At 39.6% G+C, this 15,174-nt stretch overlaps 1 protein-coding gene across 1 annotated transcript in view; it reads left to right on the top strand.

Moving 5' to 3' along the window:
* MANBA (mannosidase beta) overlaps positions 1-14,623 on the top strand; it is a 46,385-nt gene extending 31,762 nt beyond the window's left edge. The window contains exons 13-17 of the mRNA XM_008635669.2: positions 869-1,033; positions 2,739-2,883; positions 9,238-9,380; positions 11,210-11,467; positions 13,671-14,623. Coding sequence (XP_008633891.2) covers positions 869-1,033; positions 2,739-2,883; positions 9,238-9,380; positions 11,210-11,467; positions 13,671-13,895 — 936 coding nt within the window. The 3' untranslated portion in view covers positions 13,896-14,623. The remainder of the gene's footprint in view (positions 1-868; positions 1,034-2,738; positions 2,884-9,237; positions 9,381-11,209; positions 11,468-13,670) is intronic.
* Positions 14,624-15,174: the final 551 nt, after the last annotated feature.

Below are 15,174 nucleotides of genomic sequence, written 5' to 3'. Positions count from 1 at the left end.
GTATTTACCAATTTCTTTGATTTAAATAATTTGTTTCTTAATGTATTGCATGTAAGAGGATTCGGTTTTGTCTCCTGTTACATTTAGATATTATATATTCTATCTTACGTCAGATTGGAGCAGAGACATATCATGCTGTTTGTCCTTTTGTCCAGGGAGAGATGTTGATGTTCATGCATGCAACCAAAAGGAGTTCAGAATATTCCTTTCAATTTGCTGGGCAAAGCATTTTATCTGAAGCATAATCAGAACATTCATCCGTATTAATAACATGCTAATAAAAATTATTCAATCCAAAGATTGTTTAGAGAGTATAATTACAATGAAAGCTTGGCAATAATAACTTAGTGAGTTATGCTGCGTTATTGTCTTTAGTTGAAAAAAGCTGTTTTATGATCGTTTGTTATCAGAGGCAGGTTTTGAAAAGATATATACATATTATTAGAATTTATAACCCTACCGACTTATGTAACCCTTATACCTAAATGTGTTTGACTAGAGTACATTTTTCCATATTAATCTATGGTGTTTCTGCTTTACTATGAATGCCAGCAAAACTCTGAAGTCCCTTGGCCAACCTAAACCGTAGGACAAATAAGTTAAATGTCACTGAGCCAAAAGTTGCTCTTCTGGGTTCAACAGCAGTGTGTGTTTTCGTTTATTTGTGCAAGGAGTGTAAGCAAAGGGTGTTAGTGATTCAAAATCCTTGCGTGACTACATGAGGCACTATAGAAATGCACTCCCAATTTTAAGGTTTTGGATGATGCCAGTAGGCTGTTATGAATGTCCTTTCCTCAATATCCTGACAGTCATTAAATGTACATTCTACCTTTTCCTTCGGATACCTTACTTTTGTGTTTTTTAAAAGGTTTCTTCCCCTGAGGACTGGTCCTACACAAGCAATTTTTCTCTCCATCGGCAACACCATGAAGGTGGCAATATTCAGATGCTTCAAGAGATTGGGCGTCATTTCAAGCTTCCCCAGAGCCCAGATCCTGTGAAGCAGTTCAAAGATATGATTTACCTCACTCAGGTAACAGTGATGTCTTCCATAGAAGTAGCTGTCAGTACTTGTTCCATTAGATTCTGTCAGCTGTTAGAACTGGACCTGGTCCCTTAGGGAATGTTCCATCATAAAGAAAGTTTCCATACTGAAGCATTGGAGAGTCCAGTTTAAGTTGGAACTAGCTTGTCTCTCTTTTACTGTAGAGAGACTCCAGTTTTCATCATAGAAGGGCTGGAATACTCAAGGAATTACCCAGAAACTGTCTCAACTGGCAGAAGGTCTGTCAGTATGTGGTACCTTGGTCCTTCTCTCCAACTGGGCTCATGTAGCTGGTGGAGGATGCAGAGATGTGCTGGGCTTCCATGGTACAAGATTATTCCCAGTGCTGCACGTTACTCCCTGTTCCAGGGTGGGGATGTTTTGCTCTTCATGTGGCTCCTGTAGGCTCACTGCTTTGATTTTTGCCACATGGAACACACGAGCTTTGGAAGCAAGATTTTTTCCAAAAATGTAGTTCTCTATTAATTAGATTAATAGTAGCTTTTATTTTGTTATGGACTCAAATATTGATATTTTAGAGAATATATTTTGGGTTTTTTTTCAGATCAGAAGGATATATTTTGCCCGTCATCCATAGTAGTTCTACCTCATGCTTGTTTCTTTATTTGTGATTTCTGTGCAACTTTTAAAAGATGCTAAGTAACTTTTTAATGCTATTGGGCAAATTGAAAGTGCTGTTAATTTTTGTTGTGTTTCAAGAATTTCAGAAACACTCTTGATGGAAATAACTGCACACTCACTGAGTTTTTAATGTTTGAGAGCTGCTGTCAGCAAGTTTTATATAAAAGCAAAATAGCTTGAGAATTTTTGGCACTCTTGACAAGAGAACAAGGATAGATGATGCTGTGAAATTGAAGACAGGGGTAAAACTTGCACAGTGAGGTCCTGACTCAAAAAGCTGTGAGGGTTTCTGTAAGGCTAAGTCTATCAAGGCCTTATTAACAGGTTAAACAATTTAATACCAAAATAAGGATAGCAAAAAGGATAAAGAAATCAAACTTGCTTTAATGGTTAACTAAAAGTAATATCTTTACCTTTTAAGCTGTGCTAAAGGCCTTTATTTTAAGAACTTCTTCATATTTTCCCCAGCCTAATAATAAACTGTGTGAAGAACGTAGAAATCTGTTTAGCGTCCATTGAGAACTTGGCCAATGAAAAATTCTGAAAAATGTTTTTTAGATAAGGTAGAGAATGAGAAAAGGAGTGGGAGTGCGGCTGAAAAAAGGTCGGTTTTCTGATGCACAGTTTTGACTGTATATGAGAATGTGTGTTTTAAGTTCAGAGTGTCAGGCTTTAGACACCAAGGTAATGCAGCTTAATGTCATTTTGCAGCTCTGGAGGGGGTTATTTAAATTAATGTAAAAAAAATTATTTTAAATTTCATTTTATTTTCCTTGTCTTCCATTTGCCTTTCAAAGACCATCTTCACTATATGGAAGTAGCCCTGTATGAGATTCTTGAAGGGTACTGCTTGCAAGGCTGTTGGGAGCTGCTAGGAATAGATTCCTTCCAGCAGAGACCCACTGCACTGCAGGTGGATATTCCTCAGGGCTCAAGTTTAAAATTATGTTGCTGTGAAATCTGTGTTGTGTATCAATATATTCACACATGTTTTGCAAAGAAGTAAAATCCAATATACCAAAAATATTTTTTTATCTCTTTGTTGACCAAGGTGATGCAGGCTCAGTGTATAAAGACAGAAACTGAATTCTATCGTTTTAGTCAAAGTGAAATAATCAATGGAGAAGGACACACAATGGGAGCTCTGTACTGGCAACTCAATGACATTTGGCAGGCTCCTTCATGGGCTTCCTTGGGTAAGTTTTTTGATAGTCTGGTAAAAAGCACCAAACACCAACTGTATTTTCCTCATCTGGAAGTATCAGAATAAGAAATACAGCTTTGCTCTGTCTTTTGGGCAACTTTACAAACTTTGAACATATTTCCGTCCATCCTTTAGAAATGCTTTCCAGGATGGGATTTACAATGTAAAGGCTGAGCATCTAGATTTCTTCTGTAGTCAGTTGGGGGAGAGATGGTTATGTCCAAATGTGATTCACTGCGTCCTTAGCTGTCTCAGAACTGGGATGAATTATTGTCTCCATGATGAATTTGATTTTCATAGAACTTCATAAGATATCTCTCACCCAGTGTAGCTTCTGAGAAGCTCTTCATAGGAGATGACTGGTTGAGATTTGATGTCTAACTTGGTGTCAGATGAGGTGAATCACTCCTTATGACTAAATTATTCTGTTAATATGCTCTTTACACACGTGGTATCTTGTATTTTTTTTCTCTTAGAACACAAAAATAATCAGACAATATAAAGAGATAAGTCACTTAGGCAGTAAGAAGTAGGGGAGGAATGAGGAATGTGTGGCATGAGGGAAGTGGCTGTGTTTCATGTTCCAAGCATTTTGTCTAGAAGTCATTTTGAAATTGAGAAGCTGTCCTATGGCAGCTGTATAGGACTTGGGTAAATACTCTTTCAATTTTAGTCATTTCTCACATATTCTGGTTTTGAAAATCTTTATTTAGGCATTTCATATGTGAAAAAACATGAGCAAATAGAAAAAGCTAAGAGAAAAATTTGCAAGACTGTCTAAGGACAGTCTCGATCTGTCCTTAGAACAAAAGGCCATTTCGCCTGGTTTTGAGAAAAAATTAGCCCACACCGTCCTCCCCTTCCTCCCCCTCTTTCTCTAGGAGATGTTTGTCCCTCTCCCTTTTTGTTTTTTTGTTTTTTTTTTTTTTTTAATTAATCCAAGCAAAATAACTGCAACAACAAAGGAAAAACCAGTAGACAAAAGAGGCTAATTTATTTAAATGTTAAGGCAGTGGTCCAACTATGATGCTCATCTTTCTGGACTTTCTAGATTTGTATTAGGAAATGGAATATCACTATGTTCATTTTTATGATTCTAGCAGTGAAATGATGCTCTTAGGCTTTAAGTGCCTTAAGAGAAAAAGATGCTTGGAAAAGTGTCCCTTTCTAAAGTCAGGTGTATTGATAGATGTAATGGTTCTGGAGACCATAAATGCCTTTTTGAGTGCAGAGCTGACATCACTGTAGAATATTTATCAAATACTTGAATTATTCATATGTTGTTGAAGTTGCTTTAGAAGAGAGAAGCTCAGCAGAGATACAGCTGTTCCTTTGTTTTGTTGTATTCCCTCAGTGAGATGAGGAAAGGTTTAATATTCATTTAATTAGGCAGTGTGGTAGAGGGATTTTGAAATGCTAATGGCTGAAATTATGCAAGACTTTGGAGAAATTAGTTTTATTTGCACTTCAAAAACACGTTTCTGCATCTTGTTAGATGGCACAGTAGTATCGCCACTGAGTGCTTTTATTTGAATCTGGTACTTTGCAGAAAGTCATGGAGGGGTTTACATCATTTCCGGTACAAAGCAGAAATGTTTCCACATGGTGGGGAAGGAAGAAGGTAGCAAATATTTCTCCTTTTAACTTTTACCTTTAAGATGTTTGCTTGGGGTTGAATGATAACAGAGCACAGCACTTGTGACATAGTACTTCTGCCTTCAGCTGAGAAGTAAACAGCTTTTATCACATCAGGGTTCTGACTGTTAGCACCTCGCTGTGGAGCCTGTTGTGCCATGTTGGATGCTTCAGCATCTCTGCAGTGTATTTTGGTGGAGTGCTGTGACACTCACAGACAAGTATCACCTTGAGGTACCCAATTCAGTTGTCATGAGATTCCCTTGATCAGACAACTGGCTTTTATTGCAGGTTCAATATTTAGAGCCCCTGGTGAGCCCTGATACAGGCTGTTGTGGAGAATAATTGATCTGAGTTTGTGAGACTGAGGTTAGGAAAGAACTAGCAGCATGTTTCTGGGGTTGCATTTAATGGTGTGAAGTGATTAATTTAAAATCATTTCAGGAAGATCAGTTTATTTGCACTCCCGCCATCAGTGTAGAAGGCTTCAGGGAAGAGTCAGAAAAAAGGGTATTGGGGTCTCATTACAAACCTAATTTTAGTTTCCTGTTCTGAAGTTTAATACCACAGAGAGTGCAAACCCCTTGTTATTGTCAGGAAAATATTGAGGAACTTGGATTTCTGTAAGGATTCGTTTAAGTGTGGTGGGAGGAGGAGAAAACCACCCCAGGGCTATTTTAAGTAGCTTTTGACTGTTGCCTTTGGGCATGCATGTCTGTAACAGGGAAGTTTAAACCCAGAGGTTTCTCATGATAACTTCCTGATCTCCAGATTTTTTACATCTATATTGGGGGGGGGGGGGTTTTTTTTGTGTGGGGGGGGGGGGGGGTGTGTGGTGTATTTGATATGCAACTTGCCCGTTTTTAAATAAAGGAGTGTAGCTCTGGTCTTACGGAAATCAAGACAACAGAAGAACTGAAGAATATGGGATTTTTAAAGTCAGCTTCAGTTTTCCTTTCTGTCTGAAGTTACTTCGACAATTGTATTATCAAGATCCTGTTGCTGAAAAAGTTGTCTTTGGAGGACACTTCCTGTGTGAAACTGATATAGCAGTTCAGTTGTGGTTCTTTAAAATGGCTCTAGTTTTTTTGGGAAGGGAAATACCATCTTAAAAGCTGATCTGAGGTAAGCAGACTAATAGTGTTTCAAACATTCCAAAACAATGGGTGTTGTAGTAGTAGAATGGGTTTTGAAATGGTACAAACTTTTAAGTGTGTGGTTTGATTTTGTTTGTTGGTTGGGATTTTTGTTTGTTTGTGTTTCCCTGTGAATTTTTAATGCCACGTTCACTCTGACTCATCTTCTCCACTGTACAAGTTTTTTGAGGATCTCTGCTGCCCAGGTAGCAAACCTCTGCAGTGTGGCTTTGTAATCCAGTTGGAAATAAAGGCACAGCAGAGATTGAGAAAAGGATCCATTCAAAAAGAAACAGGATTTTATATTAAACTAAGTAACAGAAACTGCTCTTCATCAATTGCATTATCCATTTCCATATATGACAGTTGAAGCCTAGATTTTCATCATGTGAATTAAACTCAAGAAAAAAATACAAGTCAACAGGCACTGAAAGCTCAGACCATGCTGGGTCTGAGCTTGTGGTGGGCTCTGTCTGGATTCTGCAGTGGGCAACATCTATTGCATTGGCAAATTAATTAATTGACAACTGAAATTCCAGGAAGTCCTGTAGCAGTCCTGAAGGCTTTAGAGATTGCAGCTCTAGATGCCCAGACTCTCCCTGCCCATTTCTCAGACAAGGCCCATAGCTTTTGTTTGTTAGATTAGATACTGCCCCACAGTTGACTCTGTTTCAGATAATCCAGCCCCAGTCCAAATCACCCATCTTCTCAAGTTTAATGACTGAAGAGTAATTTGTAGCACTTCCAGGTTTTGGTAGATTTGTTCTTTAAACCACTGATGTTTTCTGTCAGGAAGTGTCCTTGGAATGCCAGAACGTGCCTTTGTTCATATCATCAGAGGATCAGACCCAGCCAGCACAGGTTTATGGAAGGCAGGTCCTGGTTGACCAACCTGATCTCCTTCTATGACAAGGTGACCCAGTTGGTGGATGAAGGAAAGGCTGTGGATGTTGTTTGCCTAGACTTTAGCAAAGCCTTAGCACCATTTCCCACAATATTCTCTTGGAGAAACTGGCTGCTTATGGTGTGGATGGGTGCACTGTTCCCCACGAAAGCAAACTGGCTGGATGTCCAGGCCCAGAGTGTGGTGGAGAATGGATTCACAACCAGCTGGCAGCGGGTCACTGCAGGGATTTCCCAGGGCTCAGTATTGAGGCCAGCCCTGTTTAATATCTTTATCAAGTGTCTGAACAAGGGGTTCAAGTGCATGCTCATCCAGTTTGCAGACAACACCAAGTCGGGTGGGAGTGGCAGTAAGGCTCTGCAGAAAGATCTGGACAGGCTGGATTGATGGGCTGAGGCCAGTTTTATGAGGTTCAGCAAGGTCAAGTGCCGAGTCCTGCACTTTGGCCACAGCAACCCCAGACAGCACTACAGGCTGGGGCAGAGTGGCTGGAAAACTGCCCAGTGGAAAAGGACCTGGGAGTGCTGGTCAACAGTGGCTGAACATAAGCCAGTGTGTGCCCAGGTGGCCAGGAAGGCCAGTGGCTTCCTTGCTTGTGTCAGGAATAGTGTGGCCAGAAGGACCAGGGAGGGGGTTGTTCCCCTGTACTCAGCACTGTTGAGGCTGTACCTCAAGTGCTGTGTTCAGTTGTGAGCCCCTTGCTACAGGAAGGACATTGGGGGGCTGGAGCATGTCCAGAGAAGGACAGTGGAGCTGGGGAAGGGTCTGGAGCACAACTCTGGTGAGGAGCAGCTGAGGGAGCTGGCGTGCTTAGCCTGGAGGAAAGGAGGCTGGAACACACACACCCTATCCCCCACCATATCACTCTCAAAAACTACCTGAATGGAGGCCATAGCAAGGTGTGGGTCAGCCCCTTTTCTCCATTAGCAAGTGACAGGACAAAAGGAAATGGCATCAAGTTGTGCCAGTGAAGGTTTAAATTGGATCTTTGGAAAAAATTCTTCACTGAAGGTGTTCTCAAGCATTGGAGCAGGCTGCCCAGGGAAGTGTACAGGTGTGGCATGGGAACTTAGGGACGTGTTTTGGTGGTGCACTTGGCAGGTGAACAGCTGAACTCGATCTTAGAGGTCTTTTCCAACATAAGTGGTTCTACAGTTCTATACTGAGAAGCACCAATATACTGAGAATGTTCATCAGTTTATCGACTGTCTGTTTTGAAGAAACACAGCTGCCTCTCCTGAAGTTTTCCTTCAGCCTTCTCTTTGGTTTGCTTCAGTGCAGTTAACTTGAATGCCAGTGGTGTTTTTGCTGGCAACAGACTTATCTCATAGCACAGTTCAATCTTGTGTGGGTTTCCCAGGCAGATTTGAGTTGTTGTTCTCCAAGCTAGCTGGTTGTGAACTTGCTGAGAAAAGGTGATGTGGAAGGTGCTAAGCTGGAGCTAATGCACTTATTCTTCACAAAGTTCATTCATGTCTATGTGGAGTGCAGACAAAGCATGTTCAAGTCCCCCTGGGAAAGCCACAGCAACCCTTGAAAGACGACATCACTCTGGATAAATCTTTAATTATGAGATGTTTGAAAGTGCTAAGAGCTTTGTACAAGAACCGAAACTGAGAGTAATTACTAAGAGAGCTACAACAAAAGCATATCACTGAAAATATTTTTCAGCATACATCAGCTTTAAACTTGTTGTATAAAACAAAGAGCCAGAAACAAGAATGAAGCCAGTATCTAACTTTTCTTCCTTGTGAGATGGTGCAGCTGACTTGCTACTTCTTTTTAGTGCCATTTCAATGACTGGATAATGGTTGAGGAAAGACAAATTTAAAATGCAGACAGTGGGTGCTAGATGGAATGTTAATAGAGAAAGAAATGGATGCAGCTTCTCTTTCAAAATGATTATGTGGCAGTGTTGCATAGCAAAAAAGAAAAATTGCATTTTTTGGAGAGGATGCAGAGTTTGATGGCTTTTCCAGTTTAATGGCAGAGTTTAAAAGTATTAAAAGTAATGAGGTGCAGCTTTCCATTAAAGAGGCAACATTAACTGTTTGTCATGTGTCTGTCATGGATCCTAACTTCCATGGAGGAGGTGTTGTCTCTAGATCTTGGCAAATTTGTTTTGCCAAGCTCAGAGCTATCTTTGGTTTGAGAACTTATTTTTATCATTATTGCTATTGATGTTCCTCTAAGGAAGAACCGAAAGGAGGACTGAAAAAGGGGAAGAGAGCATTTTGTATAAATTTTTTATACTTTTTATAGTAGTGGTAGTTTGTGGCAATGCGAGCTTGTTTGTCTGGATTCTCAACAGCACAGATGCTCCAGCTGCTTGGTTTATGTGTGATACGCTCTGTCACTCTTGTCACTTGTGTTTAAGGCTTCTGTTAACTGAATGAGAGTGTAGCAATGATAGAACAAAGACATAGAAAACTGTAAACTTCTGGTGAAGCTCAAAGTAAGGCTTGAAAGAGCATCAGATCTTTTTCAGAGCAGAGCCTTGCCTGGAAGGAGGCAAGAGTGCCTTCAGTCATTCTTTGCACTTGTTAGAGGTGAAAAAGGGTGGAGAAGGATGTTGCATTGCCATAGCAGGACCAAAAACCACATACAGGGATTGTGTGACAAGGCACTCTTGGATTCTGTTTCAATCTTTCTTCTTTTTAATCGTTTTTAGAGTATGGTGGTAAGTGGAAACTGCTCCATTATTTTGCCCAGAACTTCTTTGCACCGCTGCTGCCTGTGGCCTTTGAAGACAAAGGAGTGTTGCACATTTACGGTGTCTCAGATCTTCATGTGGACCACAGGCTGACTTTGAGGGTAAGTGACACCTCCCTCACCACTCTTGTGTGCCTCCTGCAAAAATGTGAGATGCTGAAAGGAGCAGGTCTTTGTACAGACAAGCTTCGGTAATGCCATGCTCAAACACCATGAGGTGCAGCTCTAGTCTTTAATCTTCTTAGGGGCAATGCTATCATTTATTATAGTAGTGTGTAGTGCTTCACAGAAGAAGAAAATGCTTTGCTTATAGCCTGTAGGTATAAGGCTGAAATTAACCATTCTGTTGAAATCTTAAAGAGACTGATGGTTAAATAGAACAAAGTGTGAAAAATGGTACCTCACTACTTAACAAAACTGTTCCCTGGGTGTTAGAACTCGATTAACTGACTAAGTGGGACCATTGCTTACCTGTACTCAAACTATATGGCTTTGGGAAAAAGGACTGGATTGTTTTCTGAAATATTAACAGCACATCTGTAATTGGAAGGTCATCTATGCATGTCACCATTTTGTAATTGATGCATTAACTGTTTTTTGATAATACTGTAGAAACTGATAGGATTTTTAAGGCAGCATTTGGGCTGCTGAGTTTTCTTGTAGACAACAGTCTTCTTTTTCAGCTTGCTACATTTTGTTGGTGTTAATCATATGGCAACCAGATCCCAGATGAATTTAGGGACCATTTTTCACTATGAGATACAGCTCCTGACAGAAAGTGTGTCCCATGTGGGAACACTGTGAAGGATGGAAAAACAGACCTCGAGACCTGGAATGACTCACTAGTCACTCCTAGTTCCAAAATAGTAATTTTGGAACTAGTAGTATGAGTATGTCAGCTCCTAGATCACTGCTCTGTCTGGTGGGCTTCCATGAATTTACAGATTCATAAGGTTGCTTATATGAAGTAATATATGGTACAGAAAATGGTTGCAGTTTCTGGATAGTCAGTTCTTGGAGTAGAACTGCACTTAATGAAATTGTTCCTTTCTGGTCTGAGTTATTCTAACAAACATAAATTCAGATTTTCTGACAGCATCAGAGAAGTGTTGGCAGTAGAATAGTTCTGATGAATACTGTGTATTGCACTTAAAGAAAATTTAGAACTTAACTCTTGAAAGCAGTTAAGATCTATTCCTGACTGTGCACTCCGGTTAAGGCAAAAAATAACTGAAAATTCATGAAATAGAATGTTGTAATTCTCATTAAGTGCTCAATTACCAAATTATGCCTTTTTTAAATAACTGAAAATTCATGAAATAGAATGTTGTATTCTCATTAAGTGCTCAATTTCCAAATTATGCCTTTTTAAAATGGTATATTCATAATGCATGGATGATGTCTGGGAATGTATTTTGCTGTATTAATATAACCTTCATAATACCTTTCAAGATGATGGAGCTTGCTTCTATTTAAGGGTGATTATGCAGAAGCTCTAGCATACCCAGTTGGGTTACATCAGATAACACTGAGCAGTCTCAAGAAAATCCTTTGTTTGACTTCTTTTAATCAAGCAAGGGAGGAAAGAGAGTCAACAAATTAGTCACTCAGTAATTCCATTTCCCAGCACCCCCTTGGCAGGAATTGGCAATCTCTTCTCAAGGAGCTTGGAGAAAAAAAAAAGTCTTGCAGATCGGGAGCAGCTCCAGACGGTTTGAAATGGACTTCTTGTTAGGGTTTTAGAACGATCTCATTTTTATGCCATATTTCTATTGTTTAAATCTTTGTGTAGTTTTTTGCTAGGTGGAAATCAGCTGGTGCTTTTAGAAGAACATCTGTCGTAACGAGCAGTCTGAAATCTAGGATGCTGCATTGTTTTCACAGATGTAGCCTTTCTTCTAAGCTTTGTGCTTTCTCGATGTGCTTGATAGGTCATTGTGCACACCTGGAGCTCTTTGGAGCCAGTATGCACCCTTGCCACAGAAGGTGTGACTGTTAAAGCACAGAGTGCTGTCCCCATCTACAAGGAGTCCATAAGTGACCTTCTGGAAAGATGCAGAAGTTGTACCAGGAAAAGCTGTGTTATTACTTTCTGTCTCGTGGGAGAAGATGGGCTCCAGAGTCCTACGAACCATTACTTCCTTTCATCTCTAAAGGATGCTGTGGGATTAGAAAAGGCCCATCTTAGTGTAAGCATCAGTCATGCTAGATTACTGTATTTGGTTTTGCTAATCTTACTGGTTTGAGTTGTTTGCTGGCTACACAGTGTCTGATTCCACTGAATGCTCTAGTATAGTTGTTGCTATTCTGGCTTCCATGTTGAGTTCAAAATGAGATTTTTTTTCCTGTGTCACTATATATGTATCTAAATAAGACTGGTGGGGTTGGTTCATTTGTTTGTTTGTGCATGTTTTTTGTCTGGGATTTGTTTTATTTTAAATAATGAACTCCCCCTTTCATTTGTTTAGACTGTCTTTCACCTTGCAGCCTTGCTCCTTTCTTTCTTTTTGTCCCTAGATAGCAAATAGCATCATGGCAAGTGTTCTGGCTTGCAGACAGCACTGTATGTCAGTATAAGGTGATCCTAGTTCAGCTGAGTGTGGAGTGCACTACTGTCAGCAGTATTTCCTCTGGAAGTGCTCATGCTCTCAGATCAGTGTAACATTGCTAACAGGCAGCATTGCGTGCTCCTTTCCTCCTGCTTGAAATCCCTGCCCTCCAGTAAGGGTTCTGATTTGCATAATAGTGATTATCTCTTAATAGCTGGCAACTGTGTCAGTCTCCTGAACAGGCACAGAAGGCATCAGTGTTGTATAACACTATCATTTAGTCAATTTGCTGCTTTTTCCTAGATTCCTTCTGCTCCTAGCAAGCTTGCTGTATGTAGAGAGCATGCATGCCCTGTGTGTGCATACACACACATTTTGTTAAGCCTCGCTTCTTAGCATGTACATCTTATTGCAAAATTCTTAATCATCAGATGGGCAGGATGGGGACCTTTGTGTTCTCACATTGCCTTTCAAACTGCAGCTTTGCTCTTTAGTGCTAAGCTAAACAAGGGGGGGAATAGAGGTCTAACTCTTTGAATCTGGACCAGCATAATTGCTTTACAAAAAGAAAATGGGCCAGATTTTCCCTTCTTATCTCTTTCATGGCAGCACAGCCTGCCTCCTGAGTATACAAAGGAAAGAAATAAGCCTGTTTTAATTTTTTTTTCATCTGGTAGCACAGTCTGGGGTCTGAGTCATGCTGTGGGGCTTTTTTTTTGTTTGTTTTGGTTTGGTTTTTTGGTTTGTGGATGATATCACCAATAATAAAAGCTCTGCAACTGGAGCATTGCTGGAAAATTTCATTCCTTTATCTTGTAACTGCGTTGTCTTTGGAATACTAATTAATAAGGATAGCTAGCAAGGATAAATGCAAAGTGATCATTTTAAGAAATGCAGGTATGATTAAAAAATGACTCTGTTTTCCAAGAGGCTGGTACTTCTATACTTAGTTACTAATAAACTAACTAGACTTTCAAATACATTGCTAATCCAAGAGCTACTTCCATAACATTGCTTTTAAAAAACATCAAGGCATTAGTATTTCTTCAGGAAACAAAATGCAGAGGATGTGTGCTTTTTCTCAAAAATGAGTAGCGTTGCTTTTCTTGTAACCGGAACATGATGTCTGCACTGACTGTAATTTGTCCTCTTTTTATAGATGGTGAATTGGTGTTTGAAAGTTATGTAGCATAGTCTTTCATTATGGTGGATGGGGAGTACTGCATGAAAATGCGTCCTGGATGGGATTTTAAGTCTTTCTGAGATTAACTACTGATAGAGCTTAATATAAAAATTTATACCTTGACCTGGTACTTTACAACTATTTTTTGTATATTTTCTAAATGAAGTATAAGGGCTTCACTGCCATGATGCATTAAGATGAGATGACTTTCTGTCTTACTGGGATTTTTACCATCTTTTGCTTCTGTGTATTTCTATTATGTATGTAATTGAAAGGCAAGCTCTTTCAGTTGATGTGAATTGATAAGTTGAGTGAAGTGTTGATGAAAGGACAAATTTCTTTCACTGCAGTAAGTACGGGATACCAGTACTATGTAGAAGTCAGATTAGCATTTATTAAGTTATTTCCATAAGAAGATGGCAAAGTGGTAATACTTCTTGGCATTTTTCCACAATCTGTAGTATTCTGTAGGAAGGCTCTAGTAATGTTTGCAGGTTCTGCATGATTCTTACATATGAAGAATATTAATTTAGATCAAATGTGTTTGTTCAGCCTGTTTCACTGACATGTAGGTTTTTCCCAGTTTGGGTGTAACGGGGGTCTTCTTTAACACATTTGGTTTTTTTTTTTTATAATACGTTTTTTTTATTTCTCTTTCAGGCCTCTGTATCCCAACAAGATGACATTTATGTATTTGTTCTTCAGACCACTGCAATTGCTCCTTTTGTTTCTCTGGATGTAGGGAGTATAAAAGGCAGATTTAGTGATAATGGTTTCCTTATGACTGAAAAAAAGAAAATGGTTGTGTTTTATCCTTGGGAACCTACCAGTGTTGAAGAACTAGAAAGTTCACTAATCTTGACCTCTCTGCTGGACGTTGTCTGAGAATACTTCATTTCCTTCTAGATAAGGAGTGGAACAGGAGGAGGAAAAAAATTGGAGAATTTGACTGAAGTTGAAGCGACATACACTTTGAGCTGGCTGAAGAACATACTGTCCATTCCTGTCATGTGAATTTTAACTGCTGGTTCAATGTAAAAATACCAACAGCAAAGCTTACATATAATATATGTGGTTTATTGAAAGCACATCCATTTTTTTTTCTAGTTTCACTGTGCTGTAATTTGAAATTCATTTTAAGATAACAGCAAGGTATGCTGGGGGCAAGGGAGAAAGACAGGGAGTGAAGCTGGGACTGCCGCCAGTAGGCCACTGAGCCCCTCCGTGGGCATGTTGCTAAACATTGGGCTTGTCTGTTGGACGTGGTTTGAAATGCAGCTGGGATCTTGCTGGGGTTCCACAAGGATCCTCTCTCCGTCCAAGCAAATATTAATTTTCTTGCAAAGCAGAATCAGCCTACAGTAGGTGGAGTTTCAACGAGCTCTACCGCTGATGTCCACTGGTGTTGTAAAAGCACCACGTAGGTGTTACTTGCTGGTGGTGTGGGGGGTCTGGAGCACGTGTGGGGGGAGCAACTGTGTGTTCCATTGGAGAACTCAGACTGGGGGTTGATTTCTTGCAGTGATCACAGTTTTAATGGGCAGAGAGATGAGCATGTTGACTGGTACTTTGGTGTTAACCAAAACCGACATACTCCTGAGCAAGAGGAAGAACTTAAAGATGAAAGGGAAATGATAAATGAAAGTTTCTTACAAATGCTTTATTGGGTCACCAAAACAACTAACTGTAGTTTCATCTGATTCAAAACTAGTCCTAGTTAAAAGAAGACATGAAAACAATCAAAATACGGATGTGTATGTACCAATGTTTATAGATTTTGTAAAATAAATAGGGAAAATGACAGTCATGAGTAAAACTTAACAAATGCAGGCATTGACAAAGGAAATTAAAAGTTAATCTGAGAGGCACCATGGGCCAACAATACCAGAACAATTCTTCCGTTTTTTGGTGTCCTGGAATCAAAGTGGAATCAAAGCAGCAATAGAGTTGATATAAGGTAAGAATGAAAAAATGTGGAGATGATATGTACTGCTGCAGTGTATTAGGAAAAAGGGCAAGTTTGTTGATGTCTTTCTCTTACATTGATGGAGAAATGTTTCTTCCAGCCACATCTAGATAGAATTTCAAAATGGGACTTAATAGCGTTAAATAAATAAAACTTCAAAGGAATCACTTGTTTAAAGACAATCAAGAGGCCTATCTG

Source organism: Corvus brachyrhynchos, unplaced genomic scaffold, assembly GCF_000691975.1.
Source record: "Corvus brachyrhynchos isolate BGI_N302 unplaced genomic scaffold, ASM69197v1 scaffold175, whole genome shotgun sequence".
Lineage (NCBI taxonomy): Eukaryota > Metazoa > Chordata > Aves > Passeriformes > Corvidae > Corvus > Corvus brachyrhynchos.
The sequence above is the reverse complement of the archived record's forward strand: the minus strand, read 5'-3'. Positions and strand labels throughout refer to the sequence as shown.